General features: G+C 44.5%; 1 protein-coding gene across 4 annotated transcripts; it reads right to left on the minus strand.

The window, feature by feature from the left end:
- Window positions 1-719: 719 nt before the first annotated feature.
- Window positions 720-17,572, minus strand: Ccdc190 (coiled-coil domain containing 190). 4 transcript variants are annotated; one of them, XM_055624560.1, is made up of 5 exons: window positions 17,559-17,572; window positions 16,366-16,480; window positions 5,993-6,234; window positions 1,813-1,936; window positions 720-1,526 (listed from the first exon to the last, which is right to left on the minus strand). In XM_055624560.1, exons 3-5 carry the CDS (start codon window positions 6,177-6,179, stop codon window positions 992-994), a joined length of 846 nt encoding a protein of 281 aa, XP_055480535.1. In that variant the 5' UTR covers window positions 6,180-6,234; window positions 16,366-16,480; window positions 17,559-17,572; the 3' UTR covers window positions 720-991. The 4 variants fall into 4 exon arrangements, with proteins under 4 accessions (XP_055480535.1, XP_055480534.1, XP_055480536.1 ...); XM_055624559.1 differs by lacking the exon at window positions 17,559-17,572 and having other exon boundaries at window positions 16,366-16,483; XM_055624561.1 differs by lacking the exons at window positions 16,366-16,480; window positions 17,559-17,572 and adding an exon at window positions 6,447-6,674 and having other exon boundaries at window positions 5,993-6,191.
- Window positions 17,573-24,996: the final 7,424 nt, after the last annotated feature.

The raw sequence follows: 24,996 nt of genomic DNA on the forward strand, positions 1-24,996 counted from the left end.
AAAGTGAGCTCTTGTTCTCTGATGAAATATAACACCATTTGTTTTAAGTGTGAAATTTGAACCGTCTGGGTTAGAAACAAAGCTTACTCAATTCATTTACAGAGACCCCTGTTCTGTAGACCTACTTAAAACAGTGGTCTTTATTTTTCTTGACAGAATCAAGCTGATTTTCAAATACTGAGAAAATGGGGTTATAGACAGGGGCATCATACTAGCTTAAAACAATACTTTTTAAATGGAAATTATTTTTACTGTGAGAGGGTTAGTTATTGGCTGAATCTAGCATAAAATTGCTGGGATACTTTGATTTGGAAGAAGTGGCAAGGACACAGATTAGTTTCTTTCATTAGGGATATCAAAACACTTTGTGTTAACGTTGAAATGGGGAAAGAGAAGTCTAACCTGGGACCATTTGGAAAGGAAGAAAGGAAGTAAGGAAAGGGGATGGGAAGGGAAGGGACCGGGAAAGGAGGGGAGGATGGAGAGAAGGAAGGAAAGAGAAACAAAGGGAAGAAGACAGGGAGGAGCTTCAAAAGAGAAAACAGAGCTGTGGCAAGAACAGGTTTTCTTTGGAGACCATGTCACTGTATGTAATTGCAGTTGGGGTCCCATGGAAAAACCCCAAAAGAAAGGAAAACAAGGCAAAGGTCTATGCATTTTGGCCAGCAAGTGGCGCTATAAGCACCTCCTGTGAGGGACAGACCTTAGGGCAAACAAGGACTCCGTCAAAACAAGCCCAAGGTGTCAGTTTAAAATATCTTCATAACATTTCCCGTCTTTTCCTTTTTATAGCAGCCTTGTTTATTAGGAGAAAGGCCACATAAAGTGGCGGGGATACCAAGGATGAAAAAGAAAGTTGTTCTGCATTTCTGTTTATTTCTGTTGCCTGCTATTGCAGCAATCTGAGGGTTACATTTCCATAGTTATTACGGCATATCTTGTGGTCGGGCTATATTACACAGCCAGAGAAGAAGGAACTTGGAGCCATTTTTCACATTTCCCCCCCTGCTTTGGTTGGTGGGGAGTCGCTGTGTCCGAATATTTCCCTAACGCTAAGCAACCTCTCGGACTCAGGGGGCACCCTGTGGCGGAGGTAGTGGGCGTTTTTGACCTTCGCGTACAAATCTACGAGGGTTGGCTTTGTGCCTTCACCTTTGGAGCTTCCCGAGTGTTCCAAGGAGCTCGCGACACTTTGTGCCCTGGCATCGCCATGTGGCTTCCGGTTGGCATTTTTTGATCTGGTCTTACTATGAGCAGATGCCGGCTCACTCTCGCCATCAACGCTAGCCACACTGCTGCCTTCTGTCCTGTTCGCGAAAGCCTCGTGGTTGTACCACGGAGCAAAGACATCCTTGTTGGGGTCCGAGCCCTTCCGTGGACTTGCAGACTTTCTGTCCCCGCCCTGTGGGTTCTCTCCCTGGTAGCAGCTGGTTCCGTCTCGTTGAAACTGCAGGTGCTCTTGGCGTCTCAGGGCATTCACCGGAGGCTTAGTTTGAACTTCCTGGGTAATACTGCTTTTCATTGCTCTGGGGTGAAAAAAGGTGAGAAGGAAGAAATACGTGTCTTTGAAAAATGAACAGTCTCCTATTTAGGCCTTCCCAGTTTTTAGACTATGGTTCCACACAGCAGTGGTTTCAGTTGAGGTGGCAAAGTGGGTGAGAAGGGGTCAGGGTGAGGGGCAGAAGCATTCTGCCTAGGAAGGAGAAGGCAGATGGAGGGGGGAGGATGGAGGGGGTGGAGGGGGGTGTTTTAAAGAGATTGGCTGGGAAGCGGGATTCTGTGCCATACCCGGGCCCTCAGTCATTTTCTTACCTAATATTAGGCTCCTGAACTATGTGCCTCTGTCCTGTTTGTGGTGAGACTGTGACAGCATCTTTCGATCTCTTCAAAATTCCATTCCCCAAATAAGAAGAGAAACTCTTCTTGGAGATATATGCTGTGAAATAATTGACAAACAATAGGTTGGAGGGATAATTTTTCTGTTTAGAGTGCTCAGTGCTCAGTCACGAGGACCAGTTTGGAGTTCAGCACCCCAATCCATGGCTCACCCACACCTTTAACCCCAGCTCCAAGGGATCTGACACGGTCTTCTGGTCTCTGCCAGCACCTGTGTCCACATGCGCTCATATACCCACTCATACATATACGGACACGTGCACAGAAGGAAAATGAGGACTAAATACATGAGTTATGTAAGATTTTGTTTGTTGGGGTCCTAAGTCTTTAGCACTTGACACTGTGACATTATTTGGAGATAGGCTCTTCACCGAGATGAGCAAATTAAAATGAAGTCACTGTGGTGGGTCCTGACCATTATGATGGCATCCTTATGACAGCGGCAATTTAGGCGGACACGCAGAGGGGGCGGGGTAAAGGGACCTGTCGCCTACACGCCGCCGGCTGAAGAGAAAGCCTGCTCCTGCCTCACACCGGAGGGAACCAGTACTGCTCACACTCCCACTTTGACTTCTAGGGTTCCAAGGTCGACACAACGAAGGTCTAAGGTTTCATGGAAAAGGGACCTGGGCTTTCAGAGAGCTGGTACAGGAAGATCCTGGGTTCCCATCTCCCGTTGCCCTCCTCTGACACAGTGGATGAAGACAGTTCCCACTGTTTGCCTAGAACGTGTCAGAGAGGATTTAGACACAAAGATCAGATGTTGCTACTCTCTCAGGCCTGGTGGGCTGTGTTTGAATGTTTTACTTGGCAGGCACACCTGATTAAGAAAAGAAAACAACTGGGTGTGAACATTTTGTTTGTTTACCACAGTTGTGTGCCTTCCTTCTACCCATGGCAAGGGTTTGCAGCTGCCAGAGGCTGTGATTCAGTGACCTTCCCATGTTTCCAGTTGATGTTCCGGTCTCTCTGAAGAGAACACACTGGCCCTATTAGTTCTCAAGGCATTTAAGACTGAGTCATTTGGAGTAGAAACTCTTGTGATGGTCTGTGCTTTAGTGGGAATCACTTAAAGCTGCAGAGCTTAAGGCTGGGGTGTTGCCTAATGTTAGATTGCTTGCTAAACATGCACAAGGCTGTGGATTGAGATTGAATCTCCAGCTCTAGACCAACACCCTCCCACCCACCGAACCCAAACCGGAAACCCCAACCTCGAATAACAGCCAAACACGTATCAAAGCACTATCACCAAACAAAAGCGAGGACACTGCCCTCCTGACAAGCGCCCAGGTAGCAGGGAGTAAGGGTTCAGCACCACGCAAGGGGCACGAGTGTCACATGAAACTCATCTGGTCACCTCTCTGAGCCCTTTGCTTTATTGTTTCCTCAGGGCTATTTTGAGGTGTTTTCTATGTTTTTAACTCATTTCCAATAAACTGAAAGATTTGAGCAAGTTCTCCAGGCAGCCCACTCTTGTGCAGGTGAGACAGCAGAGCCAATGGGATCTTTTCTGCGTGGCATCATCTTTCCCTGTTGACTTTACCATGATGGCGTAGTATCGTATCCACCTAGTTATCCCAGTGTAGCCTTTACATTCGATGGACTGCCTTGTGCTGGGCAATAGGCTCTTATTTCCTTTGTGCTCGGACATAGAATTAGTCACGGAACCCAGATGATTCTACTCTCTCAACATCCTGAAAGGCTGGCTTCCCGCCCCATCTTCTCCTTACAACGCTCTAGTTTAAGCCTTTCACATCAAGGCCTGCATTTGGCGTTCTATCAGCTCTACTCTGGCTCTGTCCTAAGCTCTGTTTTCTTAGAAGCACTGAAGTCAGAGAAATCTCTCTAAAATGTGAGCATGGAATCACTCAGACCCTGCAGGGTGGAGGGTCTGAAGCTATGGCTGGAGACGCTGCCTCGTTAGCACGGGTTCCGAAACTGCACCCGCACTTCGGAAATACAGAAGTATTTGTGGCAGACCGTACTCATTGCTACCCCTTTGCAGGACGTGGCTCCCTGCCACACATCTCTCGCCAGTTTCCCTTTTCCGGCATCACCTCTCTCTTCTGCTCCTAGGCTCTGCTCACATAACACCTCTCTGGGGGAGTTTCTCATAGGAGCTTTTAAACAGGGACAGGTAGCTTCCCGTATTCCTTCCTTACTTTGTAGATAACTCCATTTTTGCACTTAGAATTTTTATGCAATTGATAAAAGCACAGGTTATTTCTTTTTATATCAATCTAATAAACACTCAGCTACCTGGCAATGTAAATAAGCATCTCAGAGCATCTCAGAGACCATATTTCCTCAAGTTTCCATCCCAGTCTCGGAGTATCCTGACTCACAGCCCGGGGTGGTGGCACGTATTTGTAAGCCCAGAGTTGAGGAAATTGAAGCAAGGAGATCCTGACATGAAGGCCAACTTGGGCTACATAGTGAGACTATCTCAAAAACAAACAAACAAACAACAATAGAAAACCCCAAATGCCAATCAAACCAATTCATCAAACAAATAAAGGCATGTGGCCCAGGATAACTCAACCTAGCATCTGTGAAAAGAATACCGAATTTCAAAACGATTTATTTCTACCTTCTGGCCTCCTCTCTAAGATGAGGGCTAACCTGTCCATTGACGGGCAGAGAGTTGCATCTCAGGGATAACAGTTCCACTGGATAAATCGCTGAAAACTGTTGCCCAGTACACTGTCTAGAGAACACCGAGAGGACACACAGTCTTTCTTTCTGAGATTTGGTTTTTCAGATTGAGAACCAGGAGACCTTGACCTCTGATGCCCGCCTCTTGCTTCCCACGTAACAAGCTCTCCACACAACAGGGGCAGCCACAGTGCAGGCCTGCCTTTATGCACCTTCCTGAGCATGGAGGCCTGCTCTCAGCTGAGGGAGAAGTTCTATCTGAGAATTAAAGTGAGACTCAACCAACTGCTTTCTAAGACGCTTTTCCAAGCGTTTTTCTTCCTCCAAGTTGGCCCAACTGCTTACTGTAGAGGAGGGATGTGACAACAGAGTTTACTTCAGGCAGGGCCACCATTCAAACTCAAGGAGGCTAGGAGCCATTGCCTAGTTAGAAGTAGTTGAAAATCAGGAAGAATTCCCAGGCTTGTGTCTGGACACTGCTTTTGGCTTGTGCCGAGATGGCATAGATCCGGGTTCTGCTCTCCTGAACCGGCCGCACTGTTACCCAGATGTTCCCGAGTTCCCACACCTTGCGGGAGTCAGGAGGAAGGTCCTGAAAAGCTGAGTTTACTGACTCCCTGTAATTCTGAAGTACTGCTGAAACTCCAATTATTTAACAAAAAGAAGAGGAGCTCTGGTTTCTACAAACCTCCTGACGGAAATGGTTTCCGACAAGACAGCAGGAGAGGTTTCATTCTGAATCGTCTTGGACCTGCTGATCCGAGTAAAGCTGCAGAATCCTAAGCAAATGCGTTGTGCTTAGGTTTGTGCCAAATTCTCACTGAGAGCTCAGATAATTTCACAAGATGGGCGTCACCCCTTTTCCTCTCAGAAGAAACTGAGGTCAGAATCCCAGAGAAAGATTTTCTGTTTTTTTTTTTTTTTAACTTTCCTTTTATAAAATGGGTGAGGACAGCAGCTTATACTTCAGCTGTTCGAGAAATGGCCACCAGATCCCGAAGAGAAAGATGGCTATGAAAAAGTGGTCAAACCAAATTAGCTTCGATAGAGGGAGAACACAGTGGGAAGAATCAAACAAGAAAGCAGGAAGCTAAGGCAGAGAGAGAGAGAGAGAGAGAGAGAGGGAGAGAGGGAGAGAGAGAGTACAAATTGGAAGGATGACAATAGTGGAAGCCAGGGGACAATAATGTCAGCTCAAGAAATTGGGGACCAGGCAGTAGGAGGAGCTGTGGAGTTTGGAGACAGGGTGGAGGGGGATGGGCCTGCTTAAATCCAGAAGGAGAAGGAGACTCCTCTTCTGCTGGTCATTCTGGACAAACCCTTCAGTTCCCTCGGTGAGACAGTGGCTGCTGCTCCCCCCCCCCCCCCGGGGCTAGGGGAACACAGGTTGCTCCTTAGGACCTGAAGTGGGGAACCATTGCTCCTTAGAGCGGCACCTCACCTTGCTGCAGCCGCGTCAGTTGTTTCTGAAGCAGCCTCTGCTCCCTGGCCAGAGACTTCACATGATAGAGGCAGATGACCTCCAGCCTTTGCAGTCGAAGGCTGAGTCTGGCTTCAGCTTGCCTGGCATTCTTTTTCTCCAAGTCGAACAGCTTGTGCAGGGGTCCTCTCATGTAGTTTCTGTCCATCTTCTTTATGGGCTGGAGACAGTAAAGCAAGCGTCTCCCAGCTACCACAAACAACCTGGAAGAGCAAGGCCAAGATGCTGGCTGGCTTCTGGGGATTGGTCACCGACTAGTTCCAGAACTCATTAAACCCCAAACTGCCTAGTCAGATGAATTCCCAATATCCAAACCCACACTTCAACCTCCTTAACTCCATCTGGTAACACTCCCAGGAAGGGACACGTTCCTCTCTGCTTTGATATGCTAACATGGATCCCTGCCAGTACTCACCTCAGGGCTACAGCACAGGATTTGTGCAGGGTGGCAGTCAGTTGCTCTCTCTAAAGCTTTGGTGGTACCAATTCAGGAAAAGATTAGCATTAAAGAAGGGGATGGGGCCAGACACAAGGCAGCTCTAATTGAAGAGCCTATTTGAAGTCAGCTTGATTTCGATGGTAAGGTACAGATTAAACCTTCATCGGAGAACAAGGTAGGTAGCTCTTAGCTGCAAGCCCAGCTTCTCACCATGAAAAGCTTCGTTTCTATGGCTGCGGCAGGCTAGGTCTGCTTTACTGAATGTGCTTTCTTCTAGGGCGGGGGTGGGGGGGCTCCAGAGGGGGCTGCTGGGTAATGTTGACTACACTTGAAAGCTCTGTACTTTCCTCCCTGTCCCCTGGTTAGGAATGCGGCCTCCTTGAGCTGTGGGTACTAGTCCCTCTTGAAGAAGTCACATCTCTAATGTGTTTTGAGACCGCAGGAAGCTTGCCAACTTCCAGCCCTCCCCACAGAGGCCTGCAGTGCTCCTTGGCCTACCGTGTCCATGGGAGCCAAGAATGAAAGCAAAGAGTCCATTTACTGTAACCATTCTCTTCTTTTCTACCTCTCCCCTCCTTTTCCCTCCCCCTCAGCCATTCTCCCCATCTCCCATCCTCTTTCCTGCTTCTTGGAAACCAAAAGAAAACACCCCATTTCCCATTCATGACTGCACATTTTGCACAGAAGGGCATTTAATTTGCTTATATAGTCTATGTTATTGAACTCTGTGCTGAGCGTATTCAGGCTTCTAGCCTTGTTTAGTGCATTTAAAAGTTTATTTAGATTTTCAGAGAAATGGATGAGGTGATATTTTTAAAAATCAACTTTTGTCTTCATGTTGGGATAGCTGCAGCAGAGTGTAGAGCTGAACTCTCCGTTATAGAAGACGATATTGGTGAGACTATTATTGTTTCCTTGGGGATCCAGCTGAAAATAAGAGGCAGTAATAGTCCACAGTCTAAAGACAGCTGCCAACACTGGGGCCCAGTAATCCCCTCTGAGTTTATGAAAGGCTGCTAAGCGGCCCCTATTACCCACAGTCACCACCGGGCAAACAAACTATTATAAAGAGATTACTGAGGAGATGAGAGAGAGAGAGAGGGTGGGTCAGTATTCTCTAAGTAGGAAACGATGCTTTCCCATGGCGCAAGTCCTTCATCTCCAGGATTTAAACAAATAGGGTAGAGGTCCCAAGACAATTACTACATAAAGTGGGGTGCCGCATAAGGGGAGACTGGCACTCCATTTCCCATCTGGAGACCTGGTGAAGTGCATGGAATACAACAGCCATCACTGCGTAACTTTGCTGCTCCCAGAGCTGCTGATATTGTGGCATTGCTTGCACAATTTGTGTGTCATCTTGAGAGAACGCTGGTGGGGAGAAGCTTGCAGGACTAACCACATGAAGGCAAGACTCCATTATGGGAGAGCAGAAACCGGGCAGACCAGGGGCACACAGAACAGACCGGGGACGACTTCCGCTAGAAACAAGTCCACCCCGCAGCCCTAGGTCCTTAAGATTGGCTAGGACCAGAAAGACAAGGGAATGGAGGCATAAAAACGAAGACCTTGGGGCTGGAGAGACGGCTCTGTCATGTGTCGGCTGCCCAAACATGAGGACATGAGTTTGGACCCCAGTACCCACGTGAGAAGGCTGGGCATGGTGGTGTATGCCGGCAACTCCACCGCTGGAAGATATATTCCAGGCATATTCCCAGAGCTCACTGGCCAGCTAGCCTAGCTCAATTAAAAGAAGTCTCACAACGTAGTGTGAGAGTCTGTCTCAAACAGTAAGGTGAGAAGTTGCTGAGGAAGACGCCCCACGCCTATCTTTGGCGTCTACGTGTATGCACACGGACATGCGCATTCTACAGCGGGAGGAGGAGAATGATGGGATATTGCTCTTTGCTCTCTTCTGCACATCCCTAGAGAGCAAGGAGAGAAGCTCTGAGCTGCAGATGAGGCAGATCTTTAAAGTGGGCTGAGGGTTCTCGCAGAGCTTGCCCATGTCTCATCGAGGGAGAAGAAAGACAGGAGAATCAACGAAGATGGCGAGCGGAGGGTCTTGCCGCTGCTACCTCCCACAGGGGAAAAAAAGCGCTTTAAACCAGTCAGAAAAGCAGCTACCAAAAAAAAAAAAAAAAAGGAAAAACATATCATGTTGAGTATTTTAGGTTATCTGCTCTTCTCGCGACGATCTACAGCAGCAACCACCATCAAGATTTTAGCAGGCATTATTTTATCCTGGTAGGTATTGAAAAGCTAACTGTAAAATCCAAATGGCAATGTAAAAGGGCTTATGATGGCCAATGCAATTTTAAAATGGGAGAAAAAAAAAGTTGACTGGCATTATGGGATTTTTCAGATCTACTCAAAAGCTACAGCAGGATCATTCTGTGCCAGCGTAAAAAATAAACATGCAAGACCGCAAAACAGAAAAGACACTCTAAAAAAGCCTGGGACATCCAGTCAGTTTGCTTTTGACAGAAACATCAGCACAGTTCAAGGAGGGGAAGGATACATTTTCCACAGTGTGTTGGAGGAGTTGTGTCTGCAAAGAAGAATTACATCTCAGTCCTTCCTTACACTATACCAGATGAAAAAGTTAATTGGAAGAAAAATTTTGTATCTTAATTTAAAGGCTGAAACTACAAAATTTCCAGAACGGAAAAAAAAAAAAAAAAAAAAAAAAAAAAGGTCTTTGTCAAGACAGGTTTGAAAAAGAGATGGCAGAAGAAAAAAAAAAAAACATACCAAAAAGAAAAAAAAAAAGAAAGTTAATAAATGGTATTAAATGATATTAAACCTCTTTTTCTCCAAAGCACACTGCCAGAGAAGAGAAAAAGTAAGCCACAGCTCTGGGGAATGTTCCGACAGCCTGTTTATCTTCCAAAGAGACTGTGCATAACACTCCAACAGTGAATTAGGACAGCAACAGCCCTGGTTGAAAGCAGACAAAAGACAAGCACAGACAATCTATAGGAATAGGCAGATGGAAATGCTCAATGTAATTGGTTATTGGGAATTCCATAGAAAGCCCACAGTGAGATACCCCGACTCTTTGACTAGCCTATTGTAAACTACAAAAAACGGTTTGCAAACAAAGGTGTTGATGAGAATATCAGTCAGCTGAAACTTTCATAGATTAACTATTTAAATATAAATTATATAATCATTTCTGTAAACCAGTGTTTACAAAATTTCTTGTGAAATTTAACATATAGACAGGACTTGGGAATTCCATTTCTGGAGATTTAACCGAGAGAAAGGTAACTGCAGCAAACGACCTGTACAGGAATGCTCAGGGCAGATATCTATATCTATATCTATATCTATATCTATATCTATATCTATATCTATATCTATATCTATATCTATATCTATATCTATATCTATATCTATATCTATATCTATATATCTCAGTCCTCAATCGAAAACAAGCTGAATGGCCAGTTAATAAGTGGATTGAGAAGCAAATTGTGGCTCATTCACATTAACAGGACACTGCTTAGTAATTAAGAAAATTTGATATATGGATCCCATAGACACCAAGCTCATGAAAGGAGTTAGGTGCAAAAGGGAAACTTGCTCCAAGGATTTGAACTAGTATAACAGGCTCGGTGTCTTCCTGGACAGAGAGCTGAAGATGAGGACTGATGACAAGAAGGGAGGAGGGGGATTTTGGCGAGAGAGAGGTGTTGATTATGTTTTCCATACATGTGCCAAAGCCTACAACCTGTTTGCTGAAACTCTGGATCTTAATGTATATAAATTACATCTTAGTAAAGTTTATTATTAAAAAAAAACCCATATAATTACAAAAAAAAGTTTCAGGGAGCTTTAGTTTGCATAGGAAGAATTGCTGCTTCTGGTAACCAGAAAGCCAGCTAAATATATAAAGCAACTGTTTCCATACATCCAGAAGCAGATGATGCAAGTGTGAGTCCTGTGAGATAAAAAAAATAACACAAAGAAAACAAGCACAGTAGAGCCCAGCTGGCTTCAACCTGAGCGGAGAATGGAGGTTCAGCAGGGTACGGTGGTGGCTAGTGCTGAGCTGTGCAGAACTAAACGCATGTACGCAGGCAAAGAGATTCAGACACAGGGATACACACACAGATACACAGGTGAAGGGGGGTAGAGAGAAAGAGAGAGAGAGAGAGGGAGGGAGGGAGGGAGGGAGAGAGAGCTGCACATCTGTAGAGCCTTTGGTTGACCCTGCCCTATTGAGGCAAGAGTGAAATGTCTAAATGCTTGCACGTGAACAATAACTTAAAAAACGGTGCACTTATACATCAAAATTACTTCTCAGAAAAAGCAATAGAACTACTGTTACATGCAGCAACTCGGGTTAAAATCTGAAGCATTATGCTAAAAGAAAAATTCCCGTACGAAAGACCCCATGCTTTGGGATGCCGAACCTGCAAGCTTAAAGCAGTTAGAGCAGATCAATAGCTGTTTGGGGTTCAGACGGGGCACGTGGGCTCACTCTAGAGAGCAAGAAGTTGGGGTGGGCACAGGAAACGTTCTGTGTTCTGCTCACAGTTGTGTTCGTAGCGATGCATTTACTTACCAGTCTTTTAAAAACGGATAAATTCTATTGGATGTCAATTATACTTCAAAAAAAATTGAGTTTTAAGGTATACCTGGGGGGGGGATTGTGGGTGGGCAGTGAGATGGCTCAGCAGATAAAGGTGCCACCAAGCCTGAAGACACAGGCTCAGTCCCTGGGACTCGCGTGGCGGAAGGAGAGAACCAGTTCCTTCAAGTTGTCCTCTGACCTGCACATGCACATTCTCTCTGGCATCTCTGTTCTGACCCCTCCCTCACAAACCCAGGCATCGTTATGAAAAGCCACCACAAGTTGGCTACTTTCAGAGTGCTTCGCCAACAGTGTGCCATCCCTAACATAAATGCCACGTAAGTGGAGCGGATCGAGCATCCGCCAGGTTTCCCCTCACTGAGGGAAAGATCTTTGAACCCGTAGTTTACAGATGCAGAAGGAATCACAGAAGTGCAAAACCTACAGGAGGTAATGTATTTAGGCAACAGCTCCAGCCCAGTCCTTAGGTGACAGGTTCAGGGGAAGATTCATGGGGATACATCAGCTGACCCCACTTGACCCCTTGGTTAACTGTCTTGCTTAGGGAAGGGTTGAGGGATGTGCTTGCACAAAGCATTCTTATACTGAATTTATTCCAACCTTGAGTTCTGACTGCCCGCGGAGACTTATGAAGATATTAATACACATTATAAGAAGGCCTATTAAAATACATAGTTCATTCTAGAAAACTATCTGATTTTGCTGAGAAACCAATAGCTAGATATTAAAAGCTTTAATAAAAAAATGATATAGAAGCTGGGTATACAAACAACTAAAGCAGTGTGTTGATTAGATCCAGATTCCCATAAACTGACCGTGAAGAACATCTTTGGGACAAGTGTAAAATTATTAAAAAAAAAAAAAAAAATGAAAGGGCCGTTTTCCTAATTTCTTTCTTAGCCTATTTGTCATTTGTGTGCAGGAGGGTTACTGGTTCTTTTCGAATTAATCTTGTACCCAGCCACTTTGCTGAAGCTGTTTATCAGCTGTAGGAGTTCTCTGGTGGAATTTTTGGGGTCCCTTTAGCACACTATCATATCATCTGCAAATAATGATACTTTGACTTCTTCCTTCCCAATTTGTATCCCTTTGATCTCCTTTTGTTTCTTATTGCTCTATCTAGGACTTCAAGTACTATGTTGAAGAGATACAGAGAGAGTGGGCAGCCTTGTTTTGTACCTGATTTTAGTGGGATTGATTTGAGTTTTTTTCCATTTAATTTGATGTTGGCAATCAGCTTGCTGTATATTGCCTTGATTATGTTTCGATAAGGGCCTTGTATCTCTGATATCTCCAACACTTTCATCATGAAGGGATTTGGATTTTGTCAAAGGCTTTTTCTACATCTAATGAGATGATCATTTGATTTTTTTTCTTTGAGTTTGTTTATACAGTGGATTATGTTGATAGATTTTCATATGCTGAACCATCCCTGCATTCCTGGGTTGAAGCATACTTGATAATGGTGGATGATGCAAAAGACACTCGACCATACAACAGGACACCTGCTTAACTATGTTCATAGCAGCTTTGTTCGTAATACCCAGAATCTGGAAACAACCTAGATGTCTCTCAACAGAAGAATGGATAAAGAAACTGTGGTACTTTACACAATGGAATACTACTCAGCTATTAAAAACAAAGAAATCCTGAAATTTGAAGGCAAATGGTGGGAACTGAGTGAGGTGACCCAGACCTAGAAAGACACACATGATATGTACTCACTTATATGTGGATTTTAGCCATAAACTACTGTATAAGTATACTATGAGGCACAGGGGGATGCATAAATCTCACTCAGAAGGGGAGCTAGAATAGACAGAGGTAGTGGCTGAAGAGAAGAAACAAGGGAGGAGAGGGGATGTAGAGAGTTAAAAGAGCGGAGATCAGACCTGGGGAGAGGACAGAAGCCCTCTAGAGAAAAGAGAAATGGAGGGTGGGGGCATCTCTGTGACAAGCTGGAGACCTAACTCAGGATAGGCTCCTGGGAGGATATGAGGGGGATTCAAGCAGAGACTCCTAATAGCAGAGGCCACAGAGACTGAAGAGGACACCCTCTAACTAGACTAGTCTCTCAGTAGAGGGAGGGTAACACCAACATACCCACAAAACTTCTACCCCAAATTCACCCTGCCTACAAGATATGCAGGGAAAAAGATAGAGCACTTAGAGCAGAGATTGAGGGAATACCCACTCAATGCCTGACCCAAGTAAATACTCACACTATGGGAGAGTGCCAACGTCTGAAACGACACTCTGCTAAGCTTCCAGACAGGAGTCTGTCAGAGATGTTCCTTGAGAGACTACTCAGCAATACCTCAAAACAGATGCTGAAACTCACAGCCAAACATACGGCGATGAGTAGGGGAGTCTTGTGGAAAAGTGGGAGGAAAGAGAAAAGGACCTAGAGGTGACCTAGAGCTCCAGAAGAAGACCAACAAAGCCAACCAATCAGGCCCCAGAGAGGCTTGCTGAGACTGAAGCATCAACCAAGGTCCATGCATGAACTGGACATAGGCCCTCTACAAAGATGTGGCAGATGGGCAGCTTAGGCCTCATGTGGGGTCTTTTAGTAAGGGAAGAGGGCACTGCATTGGACATGGACTCACTTGCTAGATTTTTGACCACTTCCCCCTGGTGGGACTGCCTTGCCAGGCCACAGGGGAAGAGGAGGACATTCTCAGTCCTGATGCAACTTGATGAGTTGGGCTGGGAAAGGGAAAGGGAGCTTCCCTTTTCTAAGGAATAGGCAAGGGTGGAGGGTGGAAGGAGAGAGGGAGTGTGGGGCTGGGAGGGGAGGAGGGATAGGGCTACAACCAGGATGTAAAGTGAATAAAAAATTATTAATTAATAAATGAAATCGCTCTTGTTAATTGTACTTGGTGTGATAATGGTGTTTGGATTGCTCTGTTCAAGCTGCTATGACAAAATACAATAAACTGGAGAGTTTATGAACAAAAGGTGTTCTTGTTCTCTCTCTCTCTCTCTCTCTCTCTCTCTCTGTGTGTGTGTGTGTGTGTGTCTTGTAGAGACCTGGAAACATAAGATTCAAGGTGCTGGCAGATTTAGAGTTCTGGTATATAGTATTTTATTTAGTGAGAAGGTTAAGACGATTTTTGGGGCTATTCTCTTCAGGGGACTTAACTCATTTATAATGTCAGCTGTATTGACTTTTGGAGGCTTTACCTTCTAATATCAATACATTGGTGACATAAGATTTCACTGTCCGAACTGTGAGGGTACATATGCTGATCTCACAGCACGGTGGTCATGCCAATATGGCCCTTCACAGCTGGATATACACATTAAATGGCATGACATTTTTATGTACTCTAAAATATTCCATTAAAAATACTAAAACGTGTGTAAGTAACTTTGTGCACAGGAATGGAAGACACAAAAGTTGTAAAATATTGGTAATTGTTGAAGCTAGAAAATGGGCACAAAAACACATACTAGATGATTCTTTCTAATTTTGAGTTTATTTAAAATTGCCTACATTTAAAAATGTTAAGACAGCCAGAGAGAGGCAAATATTAATGTTCAAAGAAGGCAGTTTGGGCTGACTTTTCAATAGCAATGATATAGGCTGAGAAACAGAATATTTGCAATGTTCTGAAAACAACAAAAGTAACCTCAAACTCCAAGTCTCACAACAAAAATAAAAAAAATCATTATAGACAAGACAAAAAGAAAAAAAGAAAAAGAAAAAAAAAGAAAATAATACCATGTCTTTGCTAAATTAACTTCTCCAGGAATGTATTTGAGGCAGAAAAAAGAGTTTTTGGTTGTAAGGCTGGGGTACAGAGGGATTATGGGTAAGGAAAGTGGCATGAACACTGTGAAAATGAAGACTGGATTAATAAAGTTGGGACTTGGAAAACAAAAATGTCCAGTACACCGTAACAAAGCATGTTACAAAGGTTTTACAAAGTAGACCAGGTAAGTTTTTCAGCTCTTAATTTTGCTTTTCAAGAGAAACCTAAGGACATTCATTAACATTTTACTTTTGCAAATTAAGGTTCACATCGTCATTTCTTGGAAAACAACTAACATGATTAAAACAATAAAAACTACCGGAGGAAGATGATCAAAACACACAAAGCATTACATTAAAAACAAAGCGACAGTATGTGAAACAAAAATGGTAAATGTAAATGTAAATTCAAATGGAAGATCATATGGATTTTTCCAGATAAATGATGGCTACTGAGGTAATACGGAACATTTTGATACTGCTTCCTCTAAATATGAAAAGAGAAGGTTGAAATAACTGTATGAAAAAAAATGTACTTCCAGAATCATAATGAAAAAAATGTTAATTCACTATAGTAGTAATGACAAAATCAGTTGGGAGCCTGGGAATTAGCGAGAATATGGAACATTTGAAGGTTAAGCACACACACACACACACACACACACACACACACACACACACACACACACCTCTTTAAAAGCAGTTTCTTAGAAGCTGCCCAAGATACCTGTATACAGTTTATAGTCACATGGTCGCATCTAGCTGCAAGGGAGTCTGAGCCACAATGTGTGATTTGTGTGTGTGTGTACAACCGTGTATATATTTAAATATTTGGAGTTTCATTACTTTAGGGAAGGTGAAGTTTGTATTAGGTGAGAACCAAAATTTTCCACCACACAGACTAAAACAATTGTTGTATATATAACAATTAGAAGGCTAAGATTCATAGTCTGCTCACCACTTTAATATGTAATAGACTATAGTTAAGCAGTGTTTACCACAACTACTATTAAAAACACAAAGGCAAAGTTTAAAATTAAGTGGCAGTACTAACATATACAAACGGTCAGACTGCTAATTTTAAAGATCATTTTTGAAATAAAGCCAATATGCACTCACAAATATTCTTGTAAAGAAATCTAAAAATAACCCCATTTGGCTTATAGATACTAATCTGGAAAACAACCAAACAAAACTAGAGAATGATACATTTTGGGAGATGACCTTTGCCTTATTTCCCCCCTGAAAGATTTGCATCTGCCTAAGTCTATGTGAACCCCAACATTCTTGGTCAAGGCTCAGGCTAGCTTATTTCCCATTCTTGATTCTCCTACCTATGTTGGCTTTTTGTTCCTGTTAGAAAAAAAAAAAGGAGTGTCTCTAGGGAGCAGGACAGGAGGCCTTGTTTTCCAGAGAGGATTGCTCATAGGCTTTTCTTTGTACTGCATTCATATGTCTCAAGTACAGAACACGTTCGACATTAATATTCACACTAAGTCCTTCAACAACAACTATTAAAAAAAAAAATCCATTACCTTCAAGTATTTGTTCTCTCATTCCACTGTTGTGCCAACTCTTTCAAGGATGAAGTTTATTTATTTTTCTTCATGGAGCAGAGTGCCTCATTTTTGAGAAGTGTTCTATAAATGTCTGCTGAATAAAGCATTAATTAGAAAAAAGGCAACTTGAATAAACCCTACTGGAAACTTATGCAACAACCTTTGAATTTTGTATTAAATGCTAAAAACGAACCCACTAGCCTTTCTGTCAGTGAAACTGGAAAGATAAGCATTCTTTTAAAGTAATGCCAAATATCCAGTAAGTATTCCAAACTCAGGGGCCCACAGTTGCTCAGATTTTCACACACTTGTGGTGAATTAGCTCACGCTGGCTACAGGTTGGCTCCTTTCCCAACTTTCACACTCAATTTTCTCATTCTGGATTCACAGGTCAGCCTCTTTCCTGAAGGCCTTAATGATCAGGGGACGTTGCTGGGTTTGGGAAACCAGCTTTCTCCTGGGAGGGTACAGCAAAGGGGTCAGGGAACCTTGTTCATTCCCCGGAGTGGCTATGCCAGGAAAGCCCCTCAGGCAGGCCCGTTTCTGGTAACAAATTTCAACCTGTAATCACATAGTGATCAGATAACGCCAGTAGTCACCCTTCTCGGAGACAAAGTACACACATTTATTAAACTAACAAACTCCTCATCGCTTCCTGGGTTTAATGAGTAACTTTAGTTAAAGCACCGTCTCCATAGTGACGCAGTCCTGAACACCCGCATCAGCTACAAAGCTAAGCACCCTCCTCTTTCCTCTGCCCTGAGTGCTGAGCGGACGTGGTATATGATTTTCTGTGGCTGCTGTAACAAATGACCCCAACTGGCTGGTTTCCAACCGTGGAAACAGGCTGTCAGAAGGCTGAAACCCAGGCGCCCCCTTCAGGCTGTCTAGAGAATTACGCCTGTCTCTTGCGGGCCCCTGGTAGCTCCAGGACCGAGGTCCCCACCCTTGGGGGTGCTTATCAGACAACCCGCCTATCAGACATTCCCATTACGATGCAAAGCAGCAGCGAAGTCACGGCTAGGAGGGAGCAACCAGAATAATGTTGTAGTTGGGGCCAGCTCAACCCGAAGGCCTGTATTAACGGGTTGGCAGCGCTAGGAAGGTTGCGGGAGCACAGTTTTAAGTCCGACTTCTCCCTTCTGCGTCCGTTTTCCTGTCCCTCTTACCTTGTGAAATCCCCAGCCGTGTTGGATCAGCCACCGCCTTCCGCCTGCAGTCGTCCGGATAGGTCACGGCCACAAACACCCTGTTTCTAAACAAGACCTTCTCATTTTTACCGTGGTTGTAATCAGTAACTCCAGCAAAAGCAATGTCAGGGAGACAGGGCTAACTCTGGCTCACAGTTGGCAGTTCGGTCCATCACAATAAGGAAGTCAGGGCATCACCAGCACGAGGCGGTCAGTCACATGACCACACAGACGCGCGCGCCTCGGGCAGTAGTGGATGCGCTAGCGCTCAGCTCTCGGTTCGCTTCCATTCTGCGGTCCGTGGGGCAGACCCTTTGCTGGTGGGATTAGAGCTCTAACAGAGAGCTCTCTCATCCCTTCTGTCAGGTGAGAACACAGCCAGGAGATCGCTGTTGGTGGACCTCGAAGTGGGCCTTTATTAGACATCAGACATCAAATCTGCCCGTACTTTAATCCTTTGATCTCGGGCTTCTGAGCCCCCAGCGCTATGAGAAACCAGATTTTGTTGTTTGTAAACTGCCAGGTCTGTGGAAGTCTGTGGAACGCGGTATAAAGGGACTAAGAAAGGAGGCTGAAAATCTCCGAGGTGAGGGAAGACGTTGTTGTTTGGAAGAAAACCTGAGTCAAGATTTATGACTTCTTGTTCGTTAAAAAAAAAGTATATATATATAATTTTTTTTTTATTTTAAAAGTATATGTGTATATATGAACGTCTCTGTGTGGGTATGTGATGTGAGCAGATGCCCAGAGGATGTTGGATTCCCCAGAGCTGGAGCTCCAGGTGGCTGTGAACTGCCTGATGTAGGCGCTGGGTAATGAACTTGGGTCCTCCGGAAGAGCAGCAAATGCTCTTGGCCACTGAGCCATTTTCCATCCCCCAAGTGTTCATGCTTAAGTCCCAGGGACAAGGATTCCATATCTTATCCCTTAGGAATTGTCCATTTCTTGTTAACTTAGGATTGTCTCCACCGAGATCAAGAAGCTTCCTCCATATGCAACTATCGTTCTGGGTTGATTCCACATACGGGCCTTGAGCACTGCACTGCGAGACGGTGCTGAGAAGGATGCAAACGACTCCAGCTGTGAGGAAGTGAAGATCAGCCAACCAGTGCTGGCGCCTGCTTTTTATCCCTGCACCCGAGGGAGGCAGAGGCAGGTGGATCTCTATGAGTTCAAGAAAAACAACAGCAACAGGAAGCGAAGATCAAATAAAGGAACAGAGCAAGTGGAAAGATGAAGATAGTCTGAGTTTTATCTATCTCTTTCCAAAGCCTCGGTGAACAAGGAATGAGATCAAAGCAGGCCTCACATTAACCAAATAACCAGAGAGAAATGCTTCCGAATAGTTTATTCGCAAGTGGTTGTGGTATCTCATCTAAGGAGGGTGCCACTGGTTATTAAAGGCAAGAAATAAAATGAACTTTGTAACAATGAGGTCAGGGGTATTGATTTATACATAGAATTGCAGACATTTTAAGGAAGAATTATATTGGTCTCCTTGGGCATTGGAAGGTGAATTAAGAGGAAATAAGAGGAAAGTGCCTTGATGTTGAAAGGCCTGCTGTTGCCTCTCTCCATTCTAATCTATCCAATCACATTTGCTGTTTCAAAACCCCCAAGCCTAAAGCCACCCAGAGACTCCTGTTCTCCATCCTTATGTCCAAAAGTGCTCCCGAGCTTCAGCTCCTGTGGAGTTCCCTGGATGCAATAAGCATTTGGGTGAAGCTCAGCTCTTTGAGGTGTGGGGTTCAAGGGAGGGTGGCAGAAATGTAAAGAGAAGTAATCCTTAGGGAACAAAAGGCTTCTACTTTTTAAAGCCAGACACCTCAGGCCACTTGTATTAAGGGTGAGTTTGCAATAGGAAAGCAGCTGAGACCAACCTCCCATTCTGCTGTGCTTTTCAACAGAGTTCAAAATAATTCAGTTCAGAACTATTGAACTTTGAACTCATAGTGGAGTTTAGGTGCATGGGCTACAGAAGTAACCAAGGGCTCATATTTTTATTTTATTTTATGTTTATTAATTACAGTTTATTTACTTTGTATCCCACCTGTAGCCCCCTTCCCTCATTCCCTCCCATTCCACTCTCCTTCCTTCTCTACCCATGCTCCTCCCCCAGTCCACTGATAGGGGAGGTCCTCCTCCCCTTCCATCTGACCCTAGCCTATCAGGTCTCATCAGGAGTGGGTGCATTGTCTTCCTCTGTGTCCTAGTAAGGCTGCCTCTCCTCAGGCGGAGGTGATAAAAAGGCAAGCCACTGAGTTCATGTCAGAGGCAGTTCCTGTTCCCATTACTAGGGAAACCACTTGGACACTGAGCTGGCATGGGCTACACCTGTGCAGGGGTTCTAGGTTATCTCCATGCATGGTCCTTGATTGTACTATCAGTCTCAGAAAACACCCCTGTGTCCAGATTTTTTTTTGGTTCTGTTGCTCTCCTTGTGGAGCTCCTGATCCCTCCAGGTCTTTCTATTTCTCCCTTCTTTCATAAGATTCCCTGCATTCTGTCCAAAGTTTGGCTATGAGTCTCATCATCTGCTTTGATACCCTGCAGGGTAGTCTTTCAGAGGCCCTCTGTGGTAGGCTCCTGTCCTGTTCTCTGTTCTGTTCTCCTGTCCTGTTCTCTCCCTCTTCCGATGTGCATCCCCTTTGCCTTTCTGAATGAGGATTGAGCATCTTACCCAGAGTCCTCCTTGATTAGCTTCTTTAGGTGTACAGATTTTAGTATGTTTATCCTATATTATATACCTAATATCCACTTATAAGTGAGTATATACCCTGTGTGTCTTTCTGCTTCTGGGATACCTCACTCAGGATGATCTTTTCTAGTCCCCACCATTTGCCTGCAAATTTCATGATTTCCTTGTTTTTAATTGCTGAGTAGTATTCAATTGTGTAAAATACTACAATTTCTGTATCCATTTCTCAACTGAGGGGCATTTGGCTTGTTTCCAGCTTCTGGCTATTACAAATAAAGCTGCTATGAACATGGCTGAACAAATGTCCTTGTTGTATACTTGAGCATCTTTTGGATATATGCCTAGGAGTGGTATAGCTGGATCTTGAGGAAGCGCTATTCCTAGTTGTCTGAGAAAGCGCCAGATTGATTTCCAAAGTGGTTGTACAAGTTTGCATTCCCACCAGCAATGGAGGAGGGTTCCCCTTTTTCCACATCATCTCCAGCATGTGTTGTCACTTGAGTTTTTGATCTTAGCCATTCTGGTGGGTGTCAGGTGAAATCTCTGGGTCGTTTTGATTTGCATTTCTCTGATAACTATTTCTTTAAATGTTTCTCTGCCATTCAGTATTCCTCTATTGAGAATTCTCTGTTTAGCTCTGTACCCCATTGGATTACTTGATTTGTTGCTGTTTAGCTTCTTGAGTTCATTATATTAAGCCATGGCTGGACTTGCAGTCAGATTCCTTTAGGTCCTGCCTTGTGAAAGTTTCTGTAGTTCCTGACGCTGGCACTGGGTGGCACTCCGAAACCACGTAGTTTGCTCAGCTGAGGAGACACTCGGGCTTTTCCAAACTGCAGGACCACAGTATAGGAGGAAACTTAGAACAGAACTAGAGGCCTTCTTTGGCCTAACAAAGTAGCCCTTTCCAGTTTCTTTTACATTTATGACTTATTTCTTCTGAAAGCATAAAAGGGCCTAGGTGACCCTTCTTTTGTGCTACTGCCTGCCCTGCTGACATCTGTCTCTTCCACCTCTCAAGCTCTAGCCTTCATTTCTCCAGTTCAGTTCTTGTTCTTCACGTGTGAACTAGTTTAGCTTAGCAATTACCCTTCGGGAATCTTAGAGGCAGACTTAGGAGCCAAGAGAGAGCGATTGTGTGTGTTTAAATCTAAAGAAACCACGATCCAAGCAAAGCCGCTAGCAACATGCCCAACCGTTACTACCCAGTAAATGAAAGGCGTTATCAGCGAGGTTTTCCGATCAATTTGATTCACTCTCTTTTCAAATCCCTGCTCAGTAATACCTGCCTCGTGCTAGGTGGTGGCTAGAACCAACAGCCCGCAATCTCAACTTCCCCATCAGCTCAAAGATAAGGGACGGGAGACAGCCGTCTAATTAATAACCGAGAAACAGCGTGCTCCCTTAAAGAGGAATCATGGGCAGAGTTGTGGCAGAAGGCAAGGGGGGGGGGAGGATCTGGATGGCTATGAGACACAGCTTGCCTATGGAACAGTGGGGTGGGATTTCCATTCACGTGTGACCTCGACCAGTCAGCTTCCTCATACTTTTACGTCTAAAGGCCTGGGCTGCCTATGGATGTGACCGTTCCCAGTCCAAACGGCTTTTTACTTGACAGTCCTAGTTGTCCTCAGAGCTCCTCCCTATTTCTTTTTAATATTTTCATTTTCTGTTTAAATAAAGTCTTTTTTTTTTTTTTTTTGGTTGACCGTGTTCCCGAGAAAATAATTCCGAAACTGTGTACGTGTGGGCTCGCACTCCCTACAGGTAGGCGTACAAAGATGAAAGGGCAGGGTGGGAGATGAAGGAGCCTGCTAGCCTTCTGCCAGAATCCATGTGCTTCCTGGGTCGTATGCGCCCAGCCTCCTCCTCTCTGAAGCCCAGGGGAGAGGTGTCTCCTGTCCCAAACCAGATGCTTCCCAAGTGTGTAATTGCAGAGCATGAGACAGCTGGCTTGGGAGAGGCTGGTGTTTATAACCAGACTCGGCTGCCTGTTATGGCTCTAATGGGCTCTCTGAGTCCAGATGGCCACCCCTTGGCCAGCTTACATCTGGCCGAGAATGCAGAGAAGCACGTAGCCTGCTGAAGTGCCGGAGATGTCCCTTTGGGGGACGTGATGATGGAAGGGACTTCACGGCCTGTTTACACCACCCTCTCCAAGCATCTGGGATTCTTCTCTCCTGGGGCTCAGCCTCCCTGTCCCTCTCCCCCCAGCACCCCCAGGTCCGCAATGCACAGAGACTAAAGCTCAAACCAGACACCCGGATCCCTCTGCTTCCCTTTCTGTGATAGCAGCACACAGGCTTTCCTCAGGGAAAATTCCCCCAGTCTCCACTTGGAACACTGTAATGTGAGATTGAACTCCTAGTCTGCTGATCATCATACTTGCAGTCTTGTCCTTTTGGTTCAGAAGATCAGGGCTACCTCCCATTGGTGTGATGCTCTTGAAAATGTTTATGAAACCATTGAGTCACATACAGACAGAGGAAGGCAGGCATCCTGTGTGTTCTCACACGTAGAAATCGAATCTCTGTCTGTCTGCCTCTCTCTCTTTCCATGACTATGTATACCATTTATATATGTAAGTTTACGCATATGTATGTAAATATACATACATATATACTTATATAAATATACACACATATCAATAACATAAATACTATGGGGAACCTCTGACTTCAAAACTAGGGACTTAGTTTTCTTTCTGAGACAAGGTTTCTCTGTGTAGCCTTGGCTGTCCTGGATTCACTTTGTAGACCAGGTTGGCCTGGAACTCACAGTGATCCACCTCTCTCTGCCTCCCTGAATACCAGGATTGCAGGACACTGCACGGGGAGGAAACTTACTTTCAAGAGCTGTCCCTCTCTCCTGTTTGCCTCATCTTCTCGGGGACGTAATATAAAATGACTCTCCCACAAGTCACACAGTTAAAGTAAGATGAAGATTAAAATCCAGGTTTCCAACTCAATTCTGTGTGCGTGTGTGCGTGCATTCATGGTGTGTGTGTGTGTGTGTGTGTGTGTGTGTGTGTGAGTGATTTTACTCTCACCTATCATACTAAGTTGATTTCTGACGAAGTGAAGGCAGGCTATAGCAGACACACTGTCTCAGTGGTAGAGAATTACAAGCTATAAGAACCAGGAATAGTTTTAAACCTGTGTTTGTTCTACGACCTAATAACGACATTTTAGAATACTCCATCAGCAGCAGCTTGGGTCTCTGTGGTCTTTATATAAACCTCGTCTAGTTTAGACTCAGCGTGAGGGATATTTCATTGCAGAGACGGATTGACAGCTGGTTTCTGTGCGGCTCTCAGGGTTGGCCTGGTGCTAGGTTCCTAGGTTTGTTGTTCTTGTCTGTCCATGCTTCTCCATATCCATCACAGTTTCTGATTCTTGTTTCTGATGGTTGCAGCGTTGTTTCCTGGAGAGTTTGAGGCTGTTTTTGCCTAGCTGTCCCATCTCCACACAGAACACAAGGCTGTTCCTGTACTTACTCTTCCCATGAGTCTTGGCTGCACAGATCCCAGTACCTGCCGTAGCCCTTGGCTCTTACTCGTTCCCAGACCTGGAGTCACTCATAATTTTCCATTCTGTTGCTGCATGGAAAAAAAAGTATATCTTTCCTTGAGCTCAGAGAATCTAAACCATAGGAGTCTCTGATTGAAACAAAGAGCAGTGTGCAGTTGGAAACAGGCAATTATTTTGAGACTAAGCTGCCTGGAAGTTGATGGTAAATTAATGAGGAAGTTTTGGACTTGAAAACACAAGACAGAGTGAGTTAGGAGAAGAACTGAATGCTAGTGGGAAATTTATTGGACCATATCAAATGCTTTTTACATTTTATTGCAGGTAACACCTTAAAACGCATGATTAAACGTCAGTGGCATTTACTGCTGTTTACTTGGTTTACTAAGGATATTTTCAAAAGTGTCTCCATAAGTTTGTGTGTACACACCTGTGCAGGTGCCTGTGATGGCCAGAGGGTGTTGGATCTCCTGGAGTTGGAGTTGGATTCTGGGAACTGAACCTAGGTCCTCTAGAAGAGCAGAAAGGGCTCTTAATTGCTGAACCACCTTTCCAGTTCTCAATGAAGATATTTTTATTAAAAAAAAAAAGTAGCTGATACATGGTAAATTATGTGCTGGTTCTGAGCCTATGTCTTCCACAGACTCAGGAAGAATCGTGGATTAGCCTGGGCCACAGCACCCAGATCTCTGTGTAGCAGCCTGTCTCAAAGCCTTATCAGTTCTTTTGAAAGGTGAGCGGCTACCCACTGAAATGGCTGCAAATACCAGATGCATAGAATTATTGGAAACTTGTAGGGAAGCCAACTATTAAACCAGCTTGATGGTTAAAAATTCAGAGGAGAGCCAGGCATGCCGGTACTTACTTATCATCGGAGCACTCAGAGAGTCCAGGAAGGAGGATGTGGAAAGTTCAAGGTCATCCTGGCTGGGTAGTGAGTTGGAGGCCAGCCTGGGCTATATGAGTTCATTTCTCATAAAAACAAAACAAAGATAGGGGCAGCCAGTGGGATAGCCCTTCTGGTAAAGGTACATGCCATGGAGCATGAAGATCTGGGTTTACTCCCTGGGGCACACATGGTGGAAGGAGAGAAACAACCCCCTCAAGTTGTCCCCAGTGTTTCCCACAAAAAATATATGTGTGCGTATACATATACATATACATATACATATACATATACATATACATATAC

Source organism: Psammomys obesus, unplaced genomic scaffold, assembly GCF_907164565.1.
Source record: "Psammomys obesus unplaced genomic scaffold, mPsaObe1.curated_primary_1811, whole genome shotgun sequence".
In the NCBI taxonomy this organism is placed as follows: domain Eukaryota; kingdom Metazoa; phylum Chordata; class Mammalia; order Rodentia; family Muridae; genus Psammomys; species Psammomys obesus.